The sequence below is a fragment of the Ipomoea triloba genome, chromosome 13 (assembly GCF_003576645.1).
Source record: "Ipomoea triloba cultivar NCNSP0323 chromosome 13, ASM357664v1".
NCBI classification, from domain to species: Eukaryota; Viridiplantae; Streptophyta; class Magnoliopsida; order Solanales; family Convolvulaceae; genus Ipomoea; species Ipomoea triloba.
This window is the reverse complement of record NC_044928.1, coordinates 31344750-31370434: the sequence shown is the minus strand read 5'-3', so window position 1 is coordinate 31370434 and position 25685 is coordinate 31344750. Positions and strand designations below refer to the sequence as shown.

The window sequence follows — 25685 nt, the reverse complement described above, 5'->3', positions numbered from 1 at the left end:
TAATAAATTTTATTCTCTAGGTGAACCTTTCGGATTTACAATTTGTAACATTACTGAGTCTAAAAATAAAAAATAATTCCAAACTAAATTTTTTTAACATGTTTGAAATCATTAAAATCTAATATATACTTTCCTAACAGTGCATGATACAAATTATATATATATATATATATATATATATATATATATATATATATTCATTAATATAAATAATAATATGCATTACAGACAAATATAACTTGTAAATAGATAATCGTAATAAGCTAATGTAATAAGCTATATATAAGCTACTAATAAAATAATGTAATATATAAAAATATATAATTATGAACATTACCGGTCCTAATATCCAGTAATGTTGATTTTCATTTGTAGGCTACACGTGGAGCATCTCGCTGCATCCTATTGGAGACACTAAACCCTTATCTCCTTCTTCATCATTTTCGGGCGTTCATTTGTGTTGAATCGAGAGCAACGACAGCGTTCATATCGGGCGACAAATGCTCCCTTTCTTGCCGGAGATTCATTTCCTGTGAACCACCATGTTTGCTATTGCTGTGTTCAATCTTGTTTCATCTTATCCCATTACACTATGCTCAATCGCTATATCTCTCTATGATTTCTGTCCCTAAAATTTTATTTTTAATTTTTTTAAATTTACAGATCTGATTCTTTATGCATGTTAATTTTTGAAATTCCTCTACAATATCTTGTTTTCTAATTCTGGGCAGATTGAATTTTTCTTTGTTGTCTTCTTCAACGTCTTACTCATTTGGTAGAAGGGTACTGTCCGGAAGTGGTAACTCATACTGTAGCCTAATTTTTTGTTGAGCCCGGTAAGTGGATTGACGAAGTACAGCTATTAGGGTATCCACAGACCTATCCATCGGTGAGAAACTCTTAAACTATTATTTCTGTGCTTTCAGATCTACGTTTTGTGATTTCTTCTTAATAAGGATAAATGATTTGTTGTTCGCTTAGTTAAACCCTTTTAAAAGTGATAAATAGTAACAATGCAACTACATTCCTAATTTTCTTTGGTTGGTTAGGGTTTAGGGCAGTGAGATGTTAATACTATCTACCCTTTTTTGTCATATAAATCATTGTTGTTTAATTCTGAGAATATTTTTAGCATGTGTTTTATTAAATCATAAAAATATTCTTTTAGTTTAATGTTCATTGAAATCAGTTATTCACTCTCCATTTGTTGTTTAATATTCTTTAGTGTGTTGATAAATTACTAACATAGCATGGTCCTAATATACTTTATCTGGAAAAACAACACGAAACATAAACTATGGACATACCTGTGTCTTTCAATTGTTTTTTCCTTTTCTTGCCAATAACAGTAGAAGTCGTTAACTGCTTCATCAGCTCTGCAGTGTGTTATCCTCATCTGAATTGTATTGTTTGATAAAAAAAATATAGAATTGGAGCATATGTGTCTTTATATTGTCTTACTTATCATTTTGCAATACTCTATTGGGCATCTTAACAGTTCATCATAAGTAACCTTTACAGCTTCTTAGATGTTAGGAAAGTTAATTCTCTTTATTTATATTGCCATGTGACATACTCTGCTATCCCATACTGAGTACTACAAATATCACAATGAGCATTAGGTTTACATAATTACATTGTATTTTTTTTCTTACTCACTGTTAAGTTTTTTTAGATATTCAACAAAGATGTAACACTGACCAAATTTTAAGAACTATGCACATGATGATTACACAATCTGATGCACAGTGTTCACCAGTGCATAGGAAACATTGATTTGTCCACTCTGCTATCATTTTTTGCAACATTTAATGTTTGCAGGTATTAATTGTATAAGTGTTGATTTTGTATGAGCAGACATGTTAGTTTCCCAGGTACGTTCATCCACTTACATGTTCTAGTAATTGGTAATGTTTTTTTATTAATCTATTTTATTCAGCTTACCAAAAAAACTATTTACATTATACTTGAGATAAGTCTATCAAAGAGATTGCTTCTTGTGTTCCACTTAGTTTTTCTGGCACTTCATTATGTGAACATTTTGCTACAATTTTCTGCCCCTCCATATGATTAGGTCTTAATACACATTATATTGCCTAAATGGTTGGTTTCACCCAGTAATTGGATTCCTTGCTGGGTAAAATTACTTTCCAATACAGATATGAGCCCATCCATTTAATGTGACCATAACTTGCAGTCAATTGCTGCGTTATAGGTTTACACCTATATATATCTACACACACTTCTATTTTCTCATATTTGTACAAACCAAATATACAGCTTTAGTTTTGCATTTTAGCATATTTAAGTTAACATAACATCCTAGACTTTTTATATTAGATGTAACATTTTATAAATGTAAATGTTGAAGGTTTTATATTTTTTAAAAAAAATTATAAATAGTTAGCCAAAAGATAATTTTCCATTTAAGAAAATAAGATGAGCTGCCTTTTAGAGTAAGAATAGATAGTTGTAATAGTACAGATCGTGCCAAAGTACTCATGCCAAACTTGCAGACCAAACCCATGCGATACTCACAGGTGGGAAAACCTGGAACGATCATCACAAGCATCCAATTATATAATTAACACTCGCCATGCGGTCCTAACCAACAAAGGAGTAAAGGAAATAAACTAGCTGTTATGCATAGCTATCAGGCACAAACACAAAGAGAGCAAGAATTCAAACTCGTGACCTGATCACAAGCATCCAATTATATAATTAACACCCACCATGCGGTCCTAACCAACAAAGTAGTAAAGGAAATAAACTAGCTGTTATGCATAGCTATCAGGCACAAACACAAAGAGAGCAAGAATTCAAACTCCAAACTCCTGACCTGATGGATAATAGTGTGGATTCCTTGCTATAGTTTTAAGACAAGACATAATTGATATGATAGCAATAGGGGTCCAAACTACATTATTGAAACTACACAGAAATTAGTGCAATACATATTATTTGAAAAACACCCCGAGGCCGTAGGTGCAAATTAAGTAGAAATTCCCAAGTCAAGTCCAGAAGGAAAACCCAACAAGGAAAAACACCTGAAATTATCAATTAACACATAAATCAGTAATATATGTATATAATGTAATACAAGGCAAAAAATAAAATCAGGCAAAAAATAAAATCCTAATGGTTATATATATATGTATGTGGGAGTAGCATTAGCAGAAGAAGGAAGTGAGACTTGAGATGGGAGGAAAGATCTCCAGAGATTCTTATCTCATTGCGAAAACTCTCCATCAAAGTGTTTATTTTTATAATTGAACAAAAGCAAAATATATATATATATATATATATATATATATATATATGCATAAATGGTAACAAATTAAAGCAAGGCTAAATCTAAAGTAACTGTTTACTTTAAAAACAAAACTGATCATGATAGCAAAGCGAGATTACATATACCATTAACAACAAAATTAAAGTTGAGGTTAAACAAAATTACCCTATTTCAGTAGGGTACATTCTTTTATGATCAGATTCCCTCCTCCCATAAACTGGCCAGTAACTTCAAACATTTCTACATGACCATCCACCTTCATAGCTCGAAACTTGAGGGTATACTGCATGCATCCCACAGCCGTAACATCCACCTCCTCACCGTCAGGCACGCTCTCAAAATCATACAATTCTTCTGACTAAAAGATAAAATAATTAGTAAATACTAAATATGAAATCGAACTAGAAAGAGGAAACAAAAACATAAGAATTTTGAAAAAAAAAAAAACTGTAAATACCTTATACTGTTCAAGAGCCAATTTACATATATCAATAATAATTTTGTACTCTTCAGGTTTTTCCTCTCTAATGATGTCAATTGATCTTTTATATCGGCTACAAGGCAAGGGACAGAACTGAAAAAGTATAATTGCGGGGTTATTGATGGACGGATTAGAAGCAGAATGAAATCACAAAATCACAGAAAACTGAAAGATTTAAAGAAAAAAAAAACTATTAATAACTGAATCATAATTGCGAAGTTCAATCGGAGAACAGATACGTACTTTTGATTTCGATGGCTTGAAAGGTAAACTCGCCAGATAGTTCTTTGAAGATTCTATAAATTTCAGAACGGAGGGGTCGGATGAAGGATAGTCGGGTGGAGAAATCTCGGGTGGAACAAGGTGATAAAAGTCCGGTGGAAAAGAATCCATTGGAGAAAGGTCGGAAGAAGAGGATTGAGAGGAGTCCGCCATGGCTAGGGCTTGAGGCGGCACTTCACTGAGGGCAGCCCTTAAGTAGGCAAATTAGGTTTTCAAAATATGGGGAAATTATTATGTGGACTGCGGTCCACACAACAACTGTGCGGACCACAGTTTAAAATATTGTTGTGAATATAAGAGAAGATGGAAGGCTGCAATTTAATTTCTAGCCGTTGCTAAAATCAATGCCGGTGCCAGGCAACGGCCATATTTCCGGCCGTTGCTGGCAACGGCTTTTTTTATATAAAAAAATAATAATAATGATAATATTGCCTATAAATATGATTTTAACTCTCAATTTTTTTCACATTCTATCATACTCTTACAGCATGTTTGGTTCACAGAATGAATTTTAAGGGAATAGGAATATTATTCCTTGGAGAATGGAATAGAATAGAATTTGTATTCCATTGTTTGGTTCATGAAAGGAATAGACTTTAGGAATGTTATTCTAGTGTTTGGTTGATTGAATGAATAGAAATGGAATATATGTTTAAAAGACATAAATACCCTTTTACAAAATATTATAGTAATAATAATAATAATGATGATGATAATAATAATAATGATTTTAAATAACAATAATGATATAAATAATAATAATAATAATTATTATTATTATTATTATAAAAATAATAATAATATTATTATTATTATCATTATTATTAAATAACGATAATGATATAAATTATTATTATTATTATTATTATTATAATAAAAAGTGGAAGAGTTACGTTGTGAGTACTTTCCTAGTGCAAGAGAAGCACATGGCAAACTAAAATTAGGTTCTTAACCCAAAACACCATTCCAAAATCTAAAGCCACCCGCCGCCACCACTGGACAATCGAACTCCCCAGGCCATCAGAAGGTTGCGACCTGCGAAGATCCTCCGGCTGGGTGGCCAGCACCAGTCAGAGCAGCGGCTGATGAGATCATAGTCTCCATTTGCGAAGCCAAAGCCTCCACTACCAACGACATCCACAGACTGCGACGGAACGATCTAAAACGACAGGAAGTCGTCAGTGACCGATCGATGATCGGACCATCTGAGGCTGATCGCAAAGATTAGACGACTCCATCCCTGTCACCCATTTCATGATCCGACGAAAGAGATGAGAAGACAGAGAGAAAGATAGCATAAAGTTTTTAGGTTAAACAAGGGCAAAATGGGAAGTAAAATATAAAAATTAAAATTATTCTTGAGAACTCAGGAATAGCCTACATACCAGGGGGCCCTGGTAATAGCTATTACCCTTGCAAGGGGTAATAGCTCATTCCCAGGAACATTGTTACTGAGAATGCTATGTCATTCCCTGTCTATTCCGTGAACCAAACACCCCGTTAATTCATTCAAATTACTCAATTATCATTTTAATTAATTAGGTGTTAAGCATATTAATTATAATTATTTTTTTATTAATTAATTTCAACTTTACAATTATAACACGTATTGTTTAATTATTTTTAATACAATTATAAATTTATAAACAAAATAGATAAATAAATAATTAAAATATAATGGGATAAAATGGTGGGTCCACAAAAAACTAAGAAATAACTGAAACTACAAAAAACTAAGAAATAACTGAAACTAGTGTGGAGAATGGTTTTTGTGTTGAATGAGATAGTGGATGATGAGATGGAAGCTGGGGCCCACAAAAAACTGGAGAATAAACTCCAACTAACTGATAAGGATGCTCTAACAAGGTAGAATTGAAATCAAAACAAATCGAAAGCAGAGAAAAATGTACACACACATATATATAATAACCATGATCAAAAAGCTCCCCTAACGGACTGGATGAATTTGTTCGTCTTGCTTGTTTTCCATCAACAGCGTCAAATGTCTGTAATGAATTAAATAAGGGTAAGTACAAATTATAAGGAGAAAAATTATGAGAAATAACATCTTGATCATAATAGCATGAAGGCGCATGCAAACCTGATAGAGGAAGAGAAGCAACCCATGTGCAAAATTTACCCATCTTGGAAGAGGAGAGTCCAATTGGGGAGAATATATCTAGGAAAAATAAATCAGAAACATACAGAAAATGATACTCAGATATATATGCTTTCAAAAGATATAGAATCTAGAAGATAAAACTATAAAATGCAAAAGACCATCATGAACCACACCGAAAGCAACCCATTGTCTAAAACAATTACTAACAACTAGTACAGACCATAAAGATTTAAACTTCTGTTTAGGGGGGAGGGGATGAGAGAGTCCAGCTTACATACATATCCAAGTAATGCAGAAGTGACCAAAAACATGAACCCAGTGAGTGTAATCTGAAAAAGTAATATGTCAATGCATATATTAAAGTAATACTTGAACAAATCAAAGATGAAATATAGGGTTTGTTTACCATATTGGGCCTAGTCAGGCATCAAGTACATGCACAAACACAAAAGAAAAAGACAGAACAGTTAGTTAATGTTGGAAAACAGCAATGAATAAAATACTGTACAACGATTTCCCCACATTAGTGTTTCCCCCCAGATATGGCTATTCTTTGAAATTGGAAGAGGAATTGCTTCGAGAAAAAGCAAAAGGCCATCTTTTACCAGCAGAAAGTTCCCAAGACTAATTCTACTTTACTAATCTTCAACTATAGAGACTGATACTTCACATGGCCATATTAGCTCACTAGCAAAGGGGAAAACCCCCAATTCTATCATTTTTACTACATGAAAGATTAAACCTTTTGAGCATATATGTCAAGAAAACCATAAATATAATAAAATAAAAGAACATCAATAAAATAGAAAGCAAACTAGAAATGCATATACTCACGGCATCCAAAGAGGGAAGAAGTTGACACATCGTCTCCAGAAGGGCTGCAGGATATACTTTGCTACATAAGAGTGGTCTTCTCCACTGTACTTGTACCCATGCAGGGCCGCCACTCCATGAGCTCCTATGTACCCCATTTCCTCTCCCCTGACCCCTCTCCCTTCTACAAACTCACAGCTATATACACACACATATAATTGAAATCAATTCAAAGTTCCAAACAAGCAAAAATAAAACAGATTTGCCAGAAATGAAGTTTTTAAACAATCAATAAACTACCAAGCATCAAGTCTAAGCAGACAAAAATCACCTACATATATAAGTAGCTGAACAATTTTTCAAGATACTGAAAAATTTATTAGTTCCCAAAAGCTTGCCATAAATGAATTTCAATAAATTAATCAGCTTTAAATCTAAGCAGGAAAAGAAATCGCGAATTCAAACATGTGCAGAATATCAATTTGCTGGGAATACCTGTTAGAGAGTGTTAATCTACCTGTATTGAACTGCAAGCAGAGATTTAGAGAGAGCAATTAATGCCGAGATCGAGATCTAGGAGAGAAAGAGCGCGCACGAGTTATACAAAGCTACTCAAGCTTTTTATGTGTAAAAGATAAAAGTAGGAATTTCTCTCCCGCCAGCTGAGCAATAAAAAAGTTAAAAGTATATAAATAGAAATAAATCAACAAAAGTTAACCATGTTATGAATATAATAATAATGTGTGACCATTATCTCAATTATTGTATTTCTGGACATATGAAGACTCAAGTGTCCTTTGGAGTATCGAAGGGTTAACGTTGTTGCCTATATATAGGCTTATGTATTTCATTTGTAAATGTATCAATTGAAGATATTAATAAGAATCCTCTCCCTTCTCTCCAATATTATCTGTTGCAATTCTTCTTGTTATTGTTCTCTAATCTTTCTTCTGATTGTTGCTTGCAAATCTTTATTTTCATAACACGTTATCAGCACGAATGCTTTGCCCAAACTCACGACAATCACTTCCACCATTTTTTCTGGCGAAAACCAAACCCACCACACCATTTTTTTCCGGCCAGCCCACTCTCTCGCCGTCTGGCCAACCCAACACTGTCACCTCACACCGCCGCAGGCCGGGCACGCCACCGGACCATCTTCTTCGATTCCTCTTCTCCTCCGGTCAGGAGGATCGAATCACGAGAAGTATGGATAAGGATTAATTTTTCTAAATTCTTACTTATTTGTCATTATTTTGACTATATATATTATATAAACTTGCTTATATAGAAGCTTGTTGATGAGATGAAAATGGAATAATGATCTCTATCTCTTCCAAGGTTTCACCGACGACGGCTACTTCACCGTTGACCTTTTCACCACTTGCACCGTGTTTACTGTGATGGAGAGTGACGAGGAGTTCCTCGCTAATGGACAAATTAAGGAGAGTAGTGGCGAACTGGTGACTAGCGATCCAACGGTGACCGAGCATTACCACCATATTCTCCTAAGTCAGGCGTGCAGCAGCAGCAAACAGGCTGGTGACGACAACGGAGCAGCTCGGCCACCACAGCCTCCCCTAATGTCGTCGGCCAGCAGCTCAGCTTCCATCAGTCTTCAGGTCGTCTAGAGCAACTGCGGTGGATGATGGCGAACTCTTGGCGACCTCCAGCGGCAACAGCTTCGGCGATCTTATTTCAACTCGCATATGATGCTGGGTTGTGTCACTGTTTTTTATTGATAGAAGGAAAAGATATCCAGAGTGTATCTCTGAAGATAATAGAAGGAGGAGCCATGAATCTACTCCACATTTGTTTCGTAGCTTTTCTCCTCTATGTGAAGGTGTTCTTCCTCCTGACGGCCTTCCCCCTCATCCTCTCGTCGACTGTGAACCGTTATGGTGGTAGTTTACGACGGCGATGGCCAGCAGCATATCGTGACCAGCGAGATTTCTTCCTTCGACGGCTGAACAGATTTGGTGTACAATAGTAGACGACCGGCGCTCCTTCTCGGTCGATTTCCTTCTTGACCGACGAAAATCAAAACGTACAGCAGCAACTATACATGGTTTTTCTCCCGCGTGAGGCGTCGACGTGTTCTCTCCGGCGTGAACAGCGATGGCATAGTGATATTTGCTGTTGTTACTAATTGATGATGATGAATGGGTTGTGTTGCTGTTGTTGATTGATGAAAGGAGGATGAGACAAATAAAATAAAAACAAAAGAAAAAGTTGAAGAGGAAAACATGGTGGAGTGTCTGCCAAAAGAAAGAATATGACAAAAAGGACAAAAGGGAAAATAAAAAGAAAGAACAACAGATGGCGAGAATCATGAAGTTCAAAGATTGGAATGGCCTAGTTTGGCGTTTTGTGAATTTCTCAAATGGCAGACATGTTCCCATGCGTAGCCTGGACGGAATATACAAATTCAAGTGTGACCTTACTTGAGTTTTAAAATAGAGGTTAAAACAATATTGCATGGGGTTGTGAGATGGAATCTGATTCATGCGCCAAACTTAGCTGGAATCCAAAATGAAATATTATATTATATAATACAATATACGGAGTATATTATTATTATGGAGAATAATTCTCCATAGTGATTATTGCCATACTTACCGCACATGGCTTATCTTTAGGATGCATTCTGCCTAACCCACATATATCCTATTTAATATATATTTGTTTATTTGATGGCAGGGAACTACTAAGCGGAATTGAGTGCGGTAGTACACTGGAAATTAAATGTTGGAATATAACTTCGGAGATTTTGACCATACTCAGTTAAGGTTTGCCGCCTCATCATATTTTAATATGATAAAATATTATTCATGCCGTATACATTTATATGATATTAGTTATGTGCAAATGATTATTATGTGCACTAGTAATATATTATTTGGCATTATCATATTTCATAAAATATTATTATGGCATGATAAGAGTATATATGATCTATGTATTTACATCCAGTTGATGATTTAATTTTGAGAGCATTTGAAATATGAAATATTGTGACAAGCATTTTTATGGTGAATGCTATGAATATTATGTGACAATTAATTTTGTGTCACAACTTGCTCTCTTATGCTATGGCCATGCGAATCATCATGAAATAAAATTTGGCATAATAAATATTGGTCGTAGCTTTTAGGTACACGCAAATACCCGGAGTATTCCGGGGTTATCGATCCACAGGGAATGGTTGGTCAAGCACTAACTCGGATTGATTCTTGTGAAGCTAGTTCGGTCATAACATGGTTTTAACAATTAAAATAAATAACAAAAATAAATGCAACAAATGAAGAGAGATATATAAGATGCAACATAGGTAAGGATATGGATCGGGTCAATGTTTATCATGTGTCAAACAAATGTAGAAAAGAAGTTCTATCCCTTGTGAATGGAGGAAATGCACTAAAGTCCCCGGTGCCACTCTCGTGATCTACCCGAGTGTGCCAAACCGCAAGTTATCTACTCTCGTAGTCTACAAGCGAGGCCGTTTTAAAGATCCTAAGCAAATCAACATGCCCAAACTCAAGTTAATCCCACAAGTTGTGAGGAGGTAGCCTAAACTAACCTCTAGATTCCAACCCCTGTCACTAGAGAAGGAACCGTTTTGGCTAACTTCTAAATTCCAACCCGCTCTCGCGGTGAAGGGACCGAAGATTAGCCGAGAAATCCCCCTACAATTTATCAAGCTCTCGCATTGTATAAATCATAGGTGTGGCAAGAGTGTTCTAGTCATGCCCGATTCTCACCGTCACACAACAACAAATAAGCATGTAATTGGATCCAATAATCACACACTTTTAATAACAAGTCTTGCGCACAACAACTCATAGAAGCTAAACTAACAATTCATAATAATTGATGAATAAACAACAATCTAGGCATAAACACAATCCATAATCCAAATATAAATAAATTTAAGAACAAGCATCTTGATACAAGGTTAGCTCAAGGTAAATTAAGGAAAGAAAGGGAATAAATTCCCCTCGATCCATCGGTTGAAGCTCATAACCTTGTATCATCCCTCTTCTTATTACAAAATAAATCCTAAACTACTCCTACACTACTAAACAAGCCTCACTTGGAGGTCTACATTTTTAAGGAGAAGAAAAGGAAAAGAGAAGAGGGGAAGGGACTAATCTAGACTGAAAATTGGATGTTGAAGAATGGAGAAATGAGGGGTATTTATAGTTGGGCAAAGGCAGGGGAAAAATTGGAATTTGGACTGCAGAATTCTCGCGCATGGTCAACGATTTTCGCCGCGGCGAGCCTAATTTCTCGCCGCGGCGAAAGTCCAAAAATCTGGGCAGTGTGAAAATGGACAATAGGCGTCTGTTTCAGGGCGCAGACAGACGCCTATTGTCCTCCTCCAGAATTTCTGCAGAATCTTCCACTTTCTCTTTTTGCTTTTGGCTCCATGTTTTATGCCTCTTTTTGCCTTCTTTCATTTGTCTTTTGCTTCCCACTCATCACATCATTCCACCAAATCATGTCTTCCACCTACTTGGTGCAATTAAATATACACATACAAAACAAGATTATAAATGCCACTACAAAATATTAATATTATGCTCAATTATCAAATCTTCATCATCTTTGGTCAAATAATAATTATTTATCACAATGAAGAAATTCAATATTATTAAGAACATAATATTAATATTTAGTGGTAGAAATGGATTTAAATATGGGGTAAAAATATGACCAAATATACTCTTATCAAATATTATGCTAACGGCCATAAAGTTTATCCCATATGTTATAAATGAAAGATATTTTGATATGTTTATCAAAATTATGGGATAAAATTGTATAATTATGCTTGTTTGGCATATGCTATCTCCAAATATACCATGGAGAAAATTAGATAAATAATGTGATGTCTAATCCTTGTAGGATATATGCTTCGAAGAAGCAAATGAATACATCATCAGTCTTGATTGGATCAAGAAAAATGAGAAAAATGTATGTGTTGTGGATTGTGCAATCACACATACAATGGTTAAAAGTGCAAAGTGTTTCTGCACATTAAAAATGAGGAATTTGTTACTACAATTTTTGGTAGTACGAAATGTTTGAAAGCTTTGGGTGAGCTAATATATTATTGCCTGGAGGAACAAATTTATTGAAAATTGTATTGCGTTGTTCCCTCCAAAAGTCTCATAGAAATTTATTGAATTTGAATGTTTGTAATGACGAATGTCATGTTGAGACTATAAAATAAAGGAATTGATAATTCCTCTGAATTACAAAGGCAATATCAGGGAAGAAATTTGTATTGAAAATTCCCCTGCTTTTCCTCATGATTATATTGCATTAGAAAGAGTGTCATTGTAGCCAATCTTATTATAAACTAAAAGTTTACTGATTTGAATGATTTTAAGATTTTGGCAAGGCTAATTATATCATCCTGAATATGTGATGATAATTATGAAAATGATTTCTCATAAATTGAGAAAATGGATTAGCCTGGCACCCTATTATAAAAGTGAAGTGATTTTCACTTTAATTGCTTTAATTTTGATTAAAGTTATTTCGGCATTTTATTATATAATGTGGAATCATATATGCCTTAATCTTAATTCCACTTTGGTTTGCAAATTATTGCTTTTAAATTATGTATTTGCTTTATCTATCATATACATTATATGATTTCATATACGCTTGAGTATATCTATGTTGCAATTTAAATACCCTAATTATTTTAAATTATGACGAAAGCAAATGGGTCACTTTGGGCTAAATATTGAAATGTCAGATTTGAACTAATATTATTGGACATCGTATATATGTCAAACAGTAGTCTCCCATATAAAGCATGCTTAAATAGAAATTATATATTGGGGAGATAAAGATTGATATACTACTATTTTAATCAAAATCTGACATACTGCATAAAATGAATACTCCCCTTTACATCTAGTACGTGGTAAAAATTGAACATTTCCCAAATCTGTGTTTTATTAATATGCAGTCTATTTTATTATCACATCATTGCGTATCTCTACGGGCTATTAAATAAAGCTAGGTATACATGTTGATTATAAATATCCATGTATTGTATAAAAACCTAGAGCCCATGATAAAAGATCATTTGATACGCTGACTGCATGAAGATCATTTTCACGGCATTAGGGGGAGATTTGTGCCCAAATTATTTTTGAAAATTCGAATGCCGAGAAAATTTCATAAAATGAAAAGATCTTCAAAAATCCACATACTAGATTGACTGAACTAAATGTTCAGTAGATTATTAATTCCTGCCAAATATATATCTATTGATATTTCTATCAATGATGTCTAGGGCTGTTAACGAACCGAACATAAACGAACAGAGGTTGTTCGTGTTCGTTTGTTAAGATTTTTTCAGTGTTCGTGTTCGGGATCGTTTGTTAAGATTTTTGAAAATCTTGTTCGGGATCGTTTGTTAATCGTTTATTAGTGTTCGTTAACGTTCGCGAACACGTTCACGAACACGTTCGTTAACGTTAACGAACACGTTCGCGAACATGTTCGTTAACGTGTTCGTTAACGTTCACGAACATGTTCGTTAACGAACATGAACACGTTCGCGAACAGACACGTTCGCGAACGTGTTGTTCATTAACGAACACGAACATGTTCACGAACAGACACGTTCGCGAACGTGTTATTCGTTAACAAACAAGAACATGTTCACAAACAAACTTGTTTGTTAACAATAACCAAATAATTGAAATAAACAACATAACTATAATAAAACTAACGAAAACACGATTAAAAAATACACAGAAACTACTTGTTAACCTTACAAGCCAAAAACATAAAAAGTAAATTCAACATAAGATGTAGATTCCGCAACAAATGAAAATCCACAATTTCGACTTGAGTTTTGTGGATCCTGCAGGGAAGAAGATTTAAAGTTAGAAGATTAAAAATTGTTTGCATCATAGATAATCAAGGAAGCAATCACATAATACAAGTGACACATATACGTTAGAACATTTATCTTGAAGATAGGCAGTAGTTGATAAAAAAAAAATAGAAAAGCAATTTCAAAGTTAGTAGTTCTAGCAAGCATAATGACAACCATATTAGTTAGTACACGTAAAGAGGGTTGATTTTAAACCTCAGATGCTCGCTAGTGCTTGTAGATATCACAGAATTGAGGGTCCTCAATTATGTCTCTCCTGCAAATATTTCCTGTAGGCATCCATCAAGTTTTAAGAGATCCATAGTTCACACTCCAAAAAAATGTAATGAATATATCAAATATATAGCAAGCATAGATAGCAAGTTAAGAGGTACAACACCTGTACAACTTAGGATTAAACACTAGGATTTACTTGCAAAACAAATTGCTACTATAAAAAATCACAAGAAGTTAAAATTAATGAACACTACCAATGAATACTTAGGATTAAACACTAGGATTAGTCACTAATTAAGAAAAAAATGAATAGCAAAAAAAAAATAGAGAGAAATGTTTTTTTTTTAATTGAGAGAGGGAGAGAGAGGGGGGTACTGGTGGCTTCGTCGGTGGTGGACTGGTGGCTTCGGCGGTGGTGGTGAGAGAGAGAGAGAGGGTACGGTGGTGGTGAAGGTGGCTTCGGCGGGGTTGGAGTGTTGGACTGGTGGCCTCGGCGGTTCTGGTGAACTGGTGATGGTGGCTGCTGCAGAGGTCTGGGCGTGTGGTTGTTGCTGTCTGGGCGTTACGGCGATGGTGACGTCTGAGGTCTGGGCGCCGACGATCGCTGTGGTTGCTGCCGGGCTGCCTGCTGAAGTGCTGAAGATTGAAGAGGACTAGAGGGGGAATGGAGGATGGAGGATGGAGACTTGGAGAGTGGAGAGTGGTGAGTGGAGCCGAAAGTGAAGTGTGCTGACTGCTGAAGATGGGAAGATGGGAAAAGTTGGAAACCCTAAAGACCATAAAATTACCTTATTACCCATATATATATATATATATATATATATATATATATATATATGTTTGTGAACATGTTCACGAACATCATTAACGAACATTAAACGAGCTTGTTCACGAACATCCTTAACGAACACTAAACGAGCTTGTTCACGAACATCCTTAACGAACACAAACGATCTTGTTCGCGATCTCTTATCAAACGAGCTTCTCATTGTTCAAGCTCTGTTCGTTTATTTACCGAGCTCAAAATTTTGTTTGTTAATGTTCGTTTACCTTAATAAACGAACATAAACGAACGCTTACCGAACACGAACACGAGTAGTTTGTCGAAAGCTCTGTTCGCTAACACCCCTAATGATGTCTAAAAGAGACATTCGTCAAAGGACGAAATACCCAGTGGTGCACCAAATAATTAATACTGGGATGCGACACGACTAGATTTGAATATTGATGGGAAATGCTTATCATCTGGTTGATTTTGAAATTGCCATAAATTATTATGGATATGGGAGAAAATTATGAAAATGTTGTCGACAACTCAATTGCCTTTATAATTGCTCAATCTGGCCAGAATTAGGCATAAGAAGTGCCTTGATTAATTGATAAATAAAATGAGCAATTAAGGAAGGCAAATAGCTCAGCTCGCTATTCTCTATATTATGTGTACACACCATTGAATAGGTGTTGATACAAAAGAGAATAATGATGTGATAAAAGGCGAGGCTTGGAGCTCATGGGTTTACACAGATACCCATAATTGATATACTCTTCCATATTCTCGTTATAAATGGATGGCAATAAGTTTCGCTGATTATATCATTGGCAGTGAATAATATGCAGTTAATGAATATCATGACCGCATAAGATGGGTCATTGGATAATATATGATGAATGTCATGACCGCATAAATATGGGTCATTGGACAGTATATTTGAAAATCCATAATGGATTTTAAGGTCTATATATATGACCTGAAACAGACTAAGTATTTTTCCCTTCTGAAGAAGGAATATAAATATATTATGTGACATTATGTATTCTTTAAAGAGTGGCGAATGAAGTTATTATCCTCGTGAAGAAGGGATAATATGTGCCATTTTGTGTTTAATAAAGAGTCACTAATGAACTTATTATCTCAGTCAATATTGATGGTATAAACATCAATGAAATATATAAAGAGCTTAATGATGTTAGCTCATGTCTAAAGACGGGATTTGAAAGAAAAGCTTGTATGTGAAAGCTAAATATTATCTCGACTTAAAAGATCGAGTATTTCCTTGGAAAGGAATTTATACACTAGTTAGCCCATAAATGATTCTGGTTGGCTACTTAGACAAGCCACTATATAATGGGCTACTTGGGTATTGGCTATTATTATTATATCCCATGATGCCAAGTCCCAAAAACTGGTTGTACTATAATTTACACCATTGTTCTATAAGTGGACAATAAGAATAATGTTATGGGTATATTATGAAAATTGACTAGACATGATAATGTCAGTATTATACCCACGTGAGCTCTAAAAAGAGTCACACAATTATTATGAAATATATTTTCTACATTGATAGTTGAACATGATTGTTCACAAAATCCCTCTACATTTTGAAGTTTAAAATAAGGGATTTGAAGAATGTTATCTTCAGGGGGAGCATAATGAATCACGAATATTATGTCCTGAAGTTTATGTTGGGGTTATGGTTGTACTCTTTTTCCCTTAGCTAAGTTTTTTTCCACTGGGTTTTCTTAGCGTAAGGTTTTTAATGAGGCAACCAGTGCAATACATAATTAGACATATCATGTACTCTTTTTCCCTCGGCTAGGTTTTTCCCACCGGGTTTTTCTAGCGGGGTTTTTAACGAGGCATAGATATGATAGGATAATGGCCAAGGGGGAGTGTTATGAATATAATAATAATGTGTGACCATTATCTCAATTATTGTATTTCTGGACATATGAAGACTCAAGTGTCATTTGGAGTATCGAAGGGTTAACGTTGTTGCCTATATATAGGCCTATGTATTTCATTTGTAAATGTATCAATTGAAGAGATAAATAAGAATCCTCTCCCTTCTCTCCAATATTATCTGTTGCAATTCTTCTTGTTATTGTTCTCTAATCTTTCTTCTGATTGTTGCTTGCAAATCTTTATTTTCATAACAAACCAATATTTCTCTCAATTTCCGGTCAATTCTTCTTATATATATAATTTGCAGATTATTACCTATTACATAATTTATTACATTTTTTGTTTTAAATGTACATATTACATAAGACTAATCTAATGCAATTTTTTCTCAAAAAAATCTTGTCCAACTATAGCTCGATCTCTTTTTAAAATATAATACATATATAAGAGTTTAGGTTTATGATTAAATTTAAAATTTAATATTCACAAGGCTCTACGACGGCTCGTATTAATGAATCATGATTTCCTATTTATTATATGGAAAAGTCAATATTGTCACTCGATCATAAAGTTATTAATAAATATAGACTATATAGTATAAGTCTAAAATTGATGAGCACGGAAACCAAGCCAGTCAAACTTCAATAAACGATGAGTCCCACGTTGACTACATATGTTTATGTCGGATTGAGCCAGTGAACCATTCGTGTTAAGCAAATAAAATATGCTATTGCCAGCCCAGATGCCCAATCATCGAAAAAGCAAATAAATATAAATGAAATACATAAATTCTAGGTTAAGTTTATGAGGTGGCTCATCGATTTAAGTCCATCACATGCTATTAATAACTTAAAGTTGATTTATATTTTTATTTGTTGAAATTACTTTCGTAATAAAAAAATATGTTTTATAAAACAAAATCCATCCTAAAACTAGACGGGAGTTTTAGTACTCCGTATTATATAGCCTTAAACGGGAATAAGACTTTAAGATAATTGGTCGAATCAATAAGACATTCATTGGGTTATTATTAGCCCAACAATCCATTAAGTTAAGCCCATAAGATATAGATCCACGCCCAGCCCAATTCTAATTCCAACATTTCCAAAATAATCTTCTTCCCACTTAAACCCTAACAGAGAACAGGCGCGAAGAGCTCTCCGGAAGAGGAAAACATGGCGGATTTGAAGAGCAGAGGCAAGGAGGGAGCCAAGGGAGACAGAGGCAAGAGGAGAAAGTTCAGTCGTGGGAAGGGTTCTAACAAAGACGACAGGGGAAAGAGAAGGCACGGGCCTGGCTTGCCCAATGTTCTCCGAAAGCAGATTGCTCTTCAAGACGCGTCAGACTCTGATGCTGCCGACTCTGATGTCGCCGTCGGTGATTTGTACGAGTACGAGCAAGGTTTTGCCGAGGAGGAATCTAAGAAGAACAAACGATATGATCCTGTGGAGAATTACCTAAGTGAGCTACATGAGCTTCCTGAAGACTTCAAGGTATCTTACTGATTTGATTGTTTCAAATTTAGCTATTGTTACTGATACCAACCAATTTGGCCTGGAATTTTGCTGATGTGAGCTGCCTGAATTATTTAGTCATTGAGTTTTCTGTTCTATGTAGGATGAGAATGTGACGTCTGAGGATGAAGACTATGAAGATGATGAAAATAATCAAGACAGAGATGATTTTGAGGAGGATGCTGATGAAAGACATTCACGGATGTTGCAGGAAATAACTGGCCTGCCCGGTGATGCTTTTGTAGGTAATATTTTAGCTTCAAAATTTTGCATTAACTATTTTGATCCTTAATTAAGCCTTGTTTCATATATGAGGAACATGTAAATCCTTGTGAGTGCTCTGACATTGAAAAGATGAAATTTTGTTAGGTAAGAAGAAGAGAAGTGAAGCTATAGTATCTGAGGCATATCCAGAGTCTGAATATAATCCCAGTCGGGATATTCTGGAGGGTGATGGCCGCATTAGTATTCAAGATCTTCTGGACCCACTCCAGGGGAAGTCAGGCTACAGCAAACTTAGGAAGAACATACAAAGAATGGAGCAAAAGTCCATGTCCATTAATGCACCTCTCCCTAGACCAGATCAAGAAAGATTGGAACGAAAGGCTGCTTATGAACAATCCAAAAAGGATATTACAAAGTGGGAACCATTGGTCAAGAGAAACAGAGAAGCATCCACTATCTATTTTGATGAAGATATAGACTTGGGATTTTCTACTGTAGGTGCAATAGCTGCTGAATTTGAACCAAGAACAGAATTTGAAAAGAAAATTGCTTCTTTTGTTGGTGATAGTGAAATAGTTGATGCTCATAGAAAAGATGGTGCAAGACTTCTTGAACTAAATGAGGTATGGGTGTTGATTATAGATCCTTTTATGGTTTTCAATTCTATACTTCTATTTTATAACCCTGTGTAAGAAAAGTAAGTGAATATAGAACCCCGTATCATGCTCTATTTTGTTATTTTATTTGACAGTTAAGCATTGATGATGTAAAGGACCGCCAAAATCAACTAGCTAAAATGCGCAGCCTTCTTTTTCGCCATGAAATGAAAGCAAAACGACTTAAAAATATAAAGTCCAAAACATATCACCGATTGTTGAAGAAAGACAGATTGAAAGCAACAACATTTGCTGAAACAGATCCTGAAGCTGCTAAAGAATTGGCTATGAAACAAGAGTTTAAAAGGGCTGAGGTAACTTTTGTTACTTGTCATGGAGGACATCATTTTGGTATTGATTTTTGGGGCTCAAAATGCTTTTTTGGAATTTTAACTTTATGCAGGAACGGATGACTTTGAAACACAAGAATAAATCGAAATGGGCACAACGCATCTTAAAACGTGGTTTGGATGTCCAAGATGAAGGAACTCGTGCTGCTTTGGCTGAGCAACTGAATCAACATGCTCTTTTAACTAGGAAGATGAACTCTATGAAAGAGGGTAATAGTAGTGATGAGAGCAGTGATGAAGATGACATTGATGAGATTTCAGCTGATTCGGATGGGGATGTTGCGACTAAATTGTTGAATAAAGCCAAGGACAAGACACTTAAAGTACTTGGAGAGGATGAAGAATTGCCTACTACAGGAGTGTTGTCTTTACCTTTTATGGTAGTTTTTTTGTACATTTTTTCTATCTTCTTTAACTCTTTGTGGTTGGCCCCTTGCCATCATGCAAATATCACTTTGGACTATAGTTTTAACTTATCATTATATTGATTTCATTGGGGTAGGCCCGCAGCTTGAAAAAGAGGAAGGAGGAAGCTGATGAAGAAGCAAAGGTTGCTGTTCAGCAGTATGAAGAATCACTGAATGAGTTGAAGGACAAAAATGTTGCTGAAACTCAAGAAAAGAATGTGTTGAGTGGTAGGAGGGTCTTTGGGGCTTCCAAGAAACAGGTTCAACAGTCTAGTGATAAGACGAAGTCAGACAATTATTATGGTGACAGTGATAGTGAAGGCGTGGATGCTGATGAAGCAAAAGATGAGGGGTTTGGCAAAAATAGGACTTCTCAAGTGGAAGTTTCTTTTGATCCTAATGTACTTCGCGAAGAGTCTGAGATTGATCATTATTCCATTTTTAAGGTGATTGGATTTCTGATACATGCAGGATAGTGATATAATCTTTTTTTATGTTGGTCATTTGTATTATTTATTTGAGGGGCGATGTTAATTTTAACTTTTATGAGCTCCCAGAGTTTTGAGGACATTGCTAAAGACCCTGGGCCCAAGACAACATATGAAGTTGCTATTATGGCACCTAAGGAAAAGAAAAAGAAAATGGTCAACCTTGTTGCCTTAATTTGCTTAGATTTTTGTTATTTTTTAAACAAACATTAGCACTCACAGCGACTACTTTTTTCGGATTCTTAGCTGATGAAACACTTATCAGATGATAATGAGAAGAGAATCACCGAGAGTGCCTCTGTTGGTGACTCTAAAGGGATTACACAATCTGCAGTGCATGACAGTGATGCAGAGGTAAATATCCTGTTTTTTGCATTTGACATGTGCCTTGTGTCATTTAGATTGTAAAATATTACGGAGTATTATGGGATTGTTTCTTCATTTTTTTGAACTGTTTTACATGTAGGAAATGGATGACAGTGATTCCGATAGTGAAGGACAAATGATTGATGGGATGTTGTCTTCTGGGGTTAAGTCAAGTTATGAACTCCCATCTCAGGAAGAACTTATCCGGCGTGCTTTTGCAGGCGACGATGTTGAAGAAGTCTTTGAGAAAGAAAAACAGGATATCTTGAACGAGGAAAATCCAGAACCTGAAAAGCCAGCTTTACTTCCTGGCTGGGGTCAATGGACGAATATACAGAAAAAGAAAGGTCCACCCTCTTGGATGCTTGAGCAACATGAGAATGCCAGAATTAAAAGGGAAGAAGCCCTCAAGAAGAGGAAGGATGCCCGTCTTAATCATGTTATAATCTCCGAGAAGTGGGATAGAAAGGTCTTTCTCAATCATGCATTCCATTCTCTCATTTTCAAACTTTCCCCACGATTAAGTATTTTATTTCATAGAAGAAATCAATGGTGGAAATTGGTGTTAGATATATTTAGCTTGCTTATACTGGCTTCTACAAGTATTCTCTATTCAATGAATGCCTTTATGTTCTGTCAGGCTGAAAAACTACATACCAAGACATTGCCTTACCCCTACACATCCACAGAAGTATTTGAACACAGCATTCGGATGCCCATCGGACCAGAGTTCAACCCTGTAACAGCAATTGGAGCTCTTAATCGTCCAGAGGTATAATTCTCAAACACGCCACTTTTCTCCTTTCATACAAGCTTCATTTTCCTTTCATTCTCGTCAATAGCATTGTTAGACAAGTGTGCGCATAATTCACCATTCTGGGAACAATTCCACCAAGGGAGTTATATACATAACTACTTTACATTGTTGTCTTTATTTTCCACAGGTGGTTAAGAAAGCCGGTGTGATCATAAAACCTATTAAATTTGAGGATGTGAATCCTCATGAAAGAGGTGAGGAGCATAAGCAAGGTGAACAGAAACGGAAGAGAGGCAAGAGTGGTGGTGGGAGAGCCTCAAGGAAGAGTGCCAAGACCAACTAAAAGCTACTACTTGCCACTGCTGAAACTTTTAGGCTGAATTCCAAAGTTCTGTATAATTTCTTATTCTTTTCTTTTTTACACAAATTTGTAATGATTATGAGGGAATACTCGGCCATATATTTCAATCAAATTTTGTTCCTCATTCACCAAAATTTTATTTTTTTCAAAAAAAAAAAAAAAAAAAAAAAANCAACGCATCTTAAAACGTGGTTTGGATGTCCAAGATGAAGGAACTCGTGCTGCTTTGGCTGAGCAACTGAATCAACATGCTCTTTTAACTAGGAAGATGAACTCTATGAAAGAGGGTAATAGTAGTGATGAGAGCAGTGATGAAGATGACATTGATGAGATTTCAGCTGATTCGGATGGGGATGTTGCGACTAAATTGTTGAATAAAGCCAAGGACAAGACACTTAAAGTACTTGGAGAGGATGAAGAATTGCCTACTACAGGAGTGTTGTCTTTACCTTTTATGGTAGTTTTTTTGTACATTTTTTCTATCTTCTTTAACTCTTTGTGGTTGGCCCCTTGCCATCATGCAAATATCACTTTGGACTATAGTTTTAACTTATCATTATATTGATTTCATTGGGGTAGGCCCGCAGCTTGAAAAAGAGGAAGGAGGAAGCTGATGAAGAAGCAAAGGTTGCTGTTCAGCAGTATGAAGAATCACTGAATGAGTTGAAGGACAAAAATGTTGCTGAAACTCAAGAAAAGAATGTGTTGAGTGGTAGGAGGGTCTTTGGGGCTTCCAAGAAACAGGTTCAACAGTCTAGTGATAAGACGAAGTCAGACAATTATTATGGTGACAGTGATAGTGAAGGCGTGGATGCTGATGAAGCAAAAGATGAGGGGTTTGGCAAAAATAGGACTTCTCAAGTGGAAGTTTCTTTTGATCCTAATGTACTTCGCGAAGAGTCTGAGATTGATCATTATTCCATTTTTAAGGTGATTGGATTTCTGATACATGCAGGATAGTGATATAATCTTTTTTTATGTTGGTCATTTGTATTATTTATTTGAGGGGCGATGTTAATTTTAACTTTTATGAGCTCCCAGAGTTTTGAGGACATTGCTAAAGACCCTGGGCCCAAGACAACATATGAAGTTGCTATTATGGCACCTAAGGAAAAGAAAAAGAAAATGGTCAACCTTGTTGCCTTAATTTGCTTAGATTTTTGTTATTTTTTAAACAAACATTAGCACTCACAGCGACTACTTTTTTCGGATTCTTAGCTGATGAAACACTTATCAGATGATAATGAGAAGAGAATCACCGAGAGTGCCTCTGTTGGTGACTCTAAAGGGATTACACAATCTGCAGTGCATGACAGTGATGCAGAGGTAAATATCCTGTTTTTTGCATTTGACATGTGCCTTGTGTCATTTAGATTGTAAAATATTACGGAGTATTATGGGATTGTTTCTTCATTTTTTTGAACTGTTTTACATGTAGGAAATGGATGACAGTGATTCCGATAGTGAAGGACAAATGATTGATGGGATGTTGTCTTCTGGGGTTAAGTCAAGTTATGAACTCCCATCTCAGGAAGAACTTATCCGGCGTGCTTTTGCAGGCGACGATGTTGAAGAAGTCTTTGAGAAAGAAAAACAGGATATCTTGAACGAGGAAAATCCAGAACCTGAAAAGCCAGCTTTACTTCCTGGCTGGGGTCAATGGACGAATATACAGAAAAAGAAAGGTCCACCCTCTTGGATGCTTGAGCAACATGAGAATGCCAGAATTAAAAGGGAAGAAGCCCTCAAGAAGAGGAAGGATGCCCGTCTTAATCATGTTATAATCTCCGAGAAGTGGGATAGAAAGGTCTTTCTCAATCATGCATTCCATTCTCTCATTTTCAAACTTTCCCCACGATTAAGTATTTTATTTCATAGAAGAAATCAATGGTGGAAATTGGTGTTAGATATATTTAGCTTGCTTATACTGGCTTCTACAAGTATTCTCTATTCAATGAATGCCTTTATGTTCTGTCAGGCTGAAAAACTACATACCAAGACATTGCCTTACCCCTACACATCCACAGAAGTATTTGAACACAGCATTCGGATGCCCATCGGACCAGAGTTCAACCCTGTAACAGCAATTGGAGCTCTTAATCGTCCAGAGGTATAATTCTCAAACACGCCACTTTTCTCCTTTCATACAAGCTTCATTTTCCTTTCATTCTCGTCAATAGCATTGTTAGACAAGTGTGCGCATAATTCACCATTCTGGGAACAATTCCACCAAGGGAGTTATATACATAACTACTTTACATTGTTGTCTTTATTTTCCACAGGTGGTTAAGAAAGCCGGTGTGATCATAAAACCTATTAAATTTGAGGATGTGAATCCTCATGAAAGAGGTGAGGAGCATAAGCAAGGTGAACAGAAACGGAAGAGAGGCAAGAGTGGTGGTGGGAGAGCCTCAAGGAAGAGTGCCAAGACCAACTAAAAGCTACTACTTGCCACTGCTGAAACTTTTAGGCTGAATTCCAAAGTTCTGTATAATTTCTTATTCTTTTCTTTTTTACACAAATTTGTAATGATTATGAGGGAATACTCGGCCATATATTTCAATCAAATTTTGTTCCTCATTCACCAAAATTTTATTTTTTTCAAAAAAAAAAAAAAAAAAAAAAAAACTTTCTAATGGTTACTTTTAGCATTACTCTTCTAAGAATTTGTAATGTAAGTTGAATGCAATCTGACTTGATAGTTTCGATAGTTTGTGAATCGGTAAATTATGACAACTTAATTAATTAATAAAAGTTAGACTTTCGATAGTTTGTGAAACGGTAAATTATGACAACTCAACTAATTAATAAAAGTTAGACTTGTGCTTATGACTAGAGAACATGTTTGTTATTCTTTTTAAATACTTGACAAGTGACTAAATCCAACCTTAATACTGCACCATTTCGTCATAAAATCAAGTCATGAACATTAAGCCCGGGTTTTGATTTTTTTTTTTTTAAAAACAATAATCAGATGACTTTGACAATAATTAGATGTCTTTGAAACAATATAGAAAAAACATTTCAAGTTCCCATATTCCGATTCCTCTCTCTCGCTAGGGTTTGGCGAGCCGTTTTTCTCACGCTAGGGTTTGCGTGTTTTTTGCCGTTTGTCGCTGTTTGTGTATGATTCTGTCTGTGTTGTTCATCGATCTGCATGGCGATTCCAGTTGAGCAAGTGTTTGCCAACCTCACTTTCGCCGATCTTGATGACGGGGATGGGTCTGTTCGTGAAGAACGAGTGAACGTCGATGATGAAACAATTGAAGATGAGTTCTACGTGGTTGGTAGGTTAGTTACTGATAAACCAACCAGATTTGCCTTCTTTCGTGATACGATGGCGGGGGTTTGGAGACCAGCTCGTGGAATGAATGTTCGGGAGCTTCTGCCTCAACGCTACTTATTTCGTTTTTTCTTGGAGAAGGATGTGCAACGAATTATGGACGATGGTCCATGGTCTTACGAACAAAGTGTCCTAATCTTGAAGCGTATAACGCTGAGGGAGGATCCAGAAACGATATCTCTGAATTCGGTGGACTTCTAGGTTCAACTACATGGTTTGCCGGCAGGTTTCCGTTCGGAGGCGGTGGTTCAGGCAATAGGAAATTTCATCGGAGCGTTTGTGAAGTCTGATGAGAGGAATTTTGATGGATCTATTCGTCAGTTCTTCCGAGTTAGGGTTGTTGTTGATGTTTTGAAGCCTTTAAAGAAGGGTATGCGACTGAGAAGGGACTCCGGTGAATG

General features: G+C 35.7%; 3 protein-coding genes and 3 long non-coding RNA genes across 9 annotated transcripts; 3 read left to right on the top strand and 3 right to left on the bottom strand.

Annotated features, from left to right (window-relative positions):
- Positions 1–363: 363 nt before the first annotated feature.
- On the top strand, positions 364–2201 carry LOC116002563. The gene is made up of 2 exons (XR_004094505.1): positions 364–889; positions 1822–2201. It is a non-coding gene; the product is annotated as an uncharacterized LOC116002563 (long non-coding RNA).
- A 473-nt stretch (positions 2202–2674) lies between these two features.
- LOC116002559 lies at positions 2675–4313 on the bottom strand. Its single transcript, XM_031242732.1, has 4 exons — positions 4017–4313; positions 3750–3866; positions 3458–3650; positions 2675–3047 (listed from the first exon to the last, which is right to left on the bottom strand). Exons 1-3 carry the CDS (start codon positions 4206–4208, stop codon positions 3459–3461), a joined length of 501 nt encoding a protein of 166 aa, XP_031098592.1. The 5' UTR covers positions 4209–4313; the 3' UTR covers positions 2675–3047; position 3458.
- A 580-nt stretch (positions 4314–4893) lies between these two features.
- LOC116002557 (choline/ethanolaminephosphotransferase 1-like) lies at positions 4894–7791 on the bottom strand. 3 transcript variants are annotated; one of them, XM_031242729.1, is made up of 7 exons: positions 7508–7791; positions 7012–7188; positions 6584–6593; positions 6456–6506; positions 6157–6234; positions 5970–6061; positions 4894–5295 (listed from the first exon to the last, which is right to left on the bottom strand). In XM_031242729.1, exons 2-7 carry the CDS (start codon positions 7146–7148, stop codon positions 5280–5282), a joined length of 384 nt encoding a protein of 127 aa, XP_031098589.1. In that variant the 5' UTR covers positions 7149–7188; positions 7508–7791; the 3' UTR covers positions 4894–5279. The 3 variants fall into 3 exon arrangements, with proteins under 3 accessions (XP_031098589.1, XP_031098588.1, XP_031098587.1); XM_031242728.1 differs by lacking the exon at positions 4894–5295 and having other exon boundaries at positions 5729–6061; positions 7486–7791; XM_031242727.1 differs by lacking the exon at positions 4894–5295 and having other exon boundaries at positions 5729–6061.
- A 267-nt stretch (positions 7792–8058) lies between these two features.
- LOC116002564 lies at positions 8059–10027 on the top strand. Its single transcript, XR_004094506.1, has 2 exons — positions 8059–8197; positions 8332–10027. It is a non-coding gene; the product is annotated as an uncharacterized LOC116002564 (long non-coding RNA).
- A 3687-nt stretch (positions 10028–13714) lies between these two features.
- LOC116002561 lies at positions 13715–14867 on the bottom strand. 2 transcript variants are annotated; one of them, XR_004094504.1, is made up of 3 exons: positions 14507–14867; positions 14111–14184; positions 13715–13882 (listed from the first exon to the last, which is right to left on the bottom strand). It is a non-coding gene; the product is annotated as an uncharacterized LOC116002561 (long non-coding RNA). The 2 variants fall into 2 exon arrangements; XR_004094503.1 differs by having other exon boundaries at positions 14111–14867.
- A 3070-nt stretch (positions 14868–17937) lies between these two features.
- On the top strand, positions 17938–24531 carry LOC116001488 (uncharacterized protein C57A7.06-like). Its single transcript, XM_031241361.1, has 18 exons — positions 17938–18310; positions 18435–18576; positions 18701–19179; positions 19308–19526; positions 19616–19942; positions 20065–20415; positions 20527–20613; positions 20704–20811; positions 20924–21292; positions 21464–21595; positions 21768–21920; positions 22126–22398; positions 22521–22871; positions 22983–23069; positions 23160–23267; positions 23380–23748; positions 23920–24051; positions 24224–24531. The coding sequence occupies exons 1-18, from the start codon at positions 17993–17995 to the stop codon at positions 24377–24379; spliced, it is 4161 nt and encodes a 1386-aa protein (XP_031097221.1). The 5' UTR covers positions 17938–17992; the 3' UTR covers positions 24380–24531.
- Positions 24532–25685: the final 1154 nt, after the last annotated feature.

Excerpts from the sequence above, each read along its gene's own strand:
- LOC116002559 (XM_031242732.1), bottom strand. The coding sequence starts at position 4,208 with ATGGCGGACTCCTCTCAATCCTCTTCTTCCGACCTTTCTCCAATGGAT. Across the intron at positions 3,867-4,016 it reads TCAAGCCATCGAAATCAAAA|TTCTGTCCCTTGCCTTGTAG; the intron begins GTACGTATCTGT and ends ATACTTTTTCAG. Across the intron at positions 3,651-3,749 it reads TGGCTCTTGAACAGTATAAG|TCAGAAGAATTGTATGATTT; the intron begins GTATTTACAGTT and ends TTTATCTTTTAG.
- LOC116002557 (XM_031242728.1), bottom strand. The coding sequence starts at position 7,148 with ATGGGGTACATAGGAGCTCATGGAGTGGCGGCCCTGCATGGGTACAAG. Across the intron at positions 6,235-6,455 it reads CTTCTGCATTACTTGGATAT|ATATATTCTCCCCAATTGGA; the intron begins GTATGTAAGCTG and ends TATTTTTCCTAG. Across the intron at positions 6,062-6,156 it reads TGCTTCTCTTCCTCTATCAG|ACATTTGACGCTGTTGATGG; the intron begins GTTTGCATGCGC and ends AATTCATTACAG.
- LOC116001488 (XM_031241361.1), top strand. The coding sequence starts at position 17,993 with ATGGCGGATTTGAAGAGCAGAGGCAAGGAGGGAGCCAAGGGAGACAGA. Across the intron at positions 21,596-21,767 it reads GAGCTCTTAATCGTCCAGAG|GTGGTTAAGAAAGCCGGTGT; the intron begins GTATAATTCTCA and ends TATTTTCCACAG. Across the intron at positions 23,749-23,919 it reads CCGAGAAGTGGGATAGAAAG|GCTGAAAAACTACATACCAA; the intron begins GTCTTTCTCAAT and ends ATGTTCTGTCAG.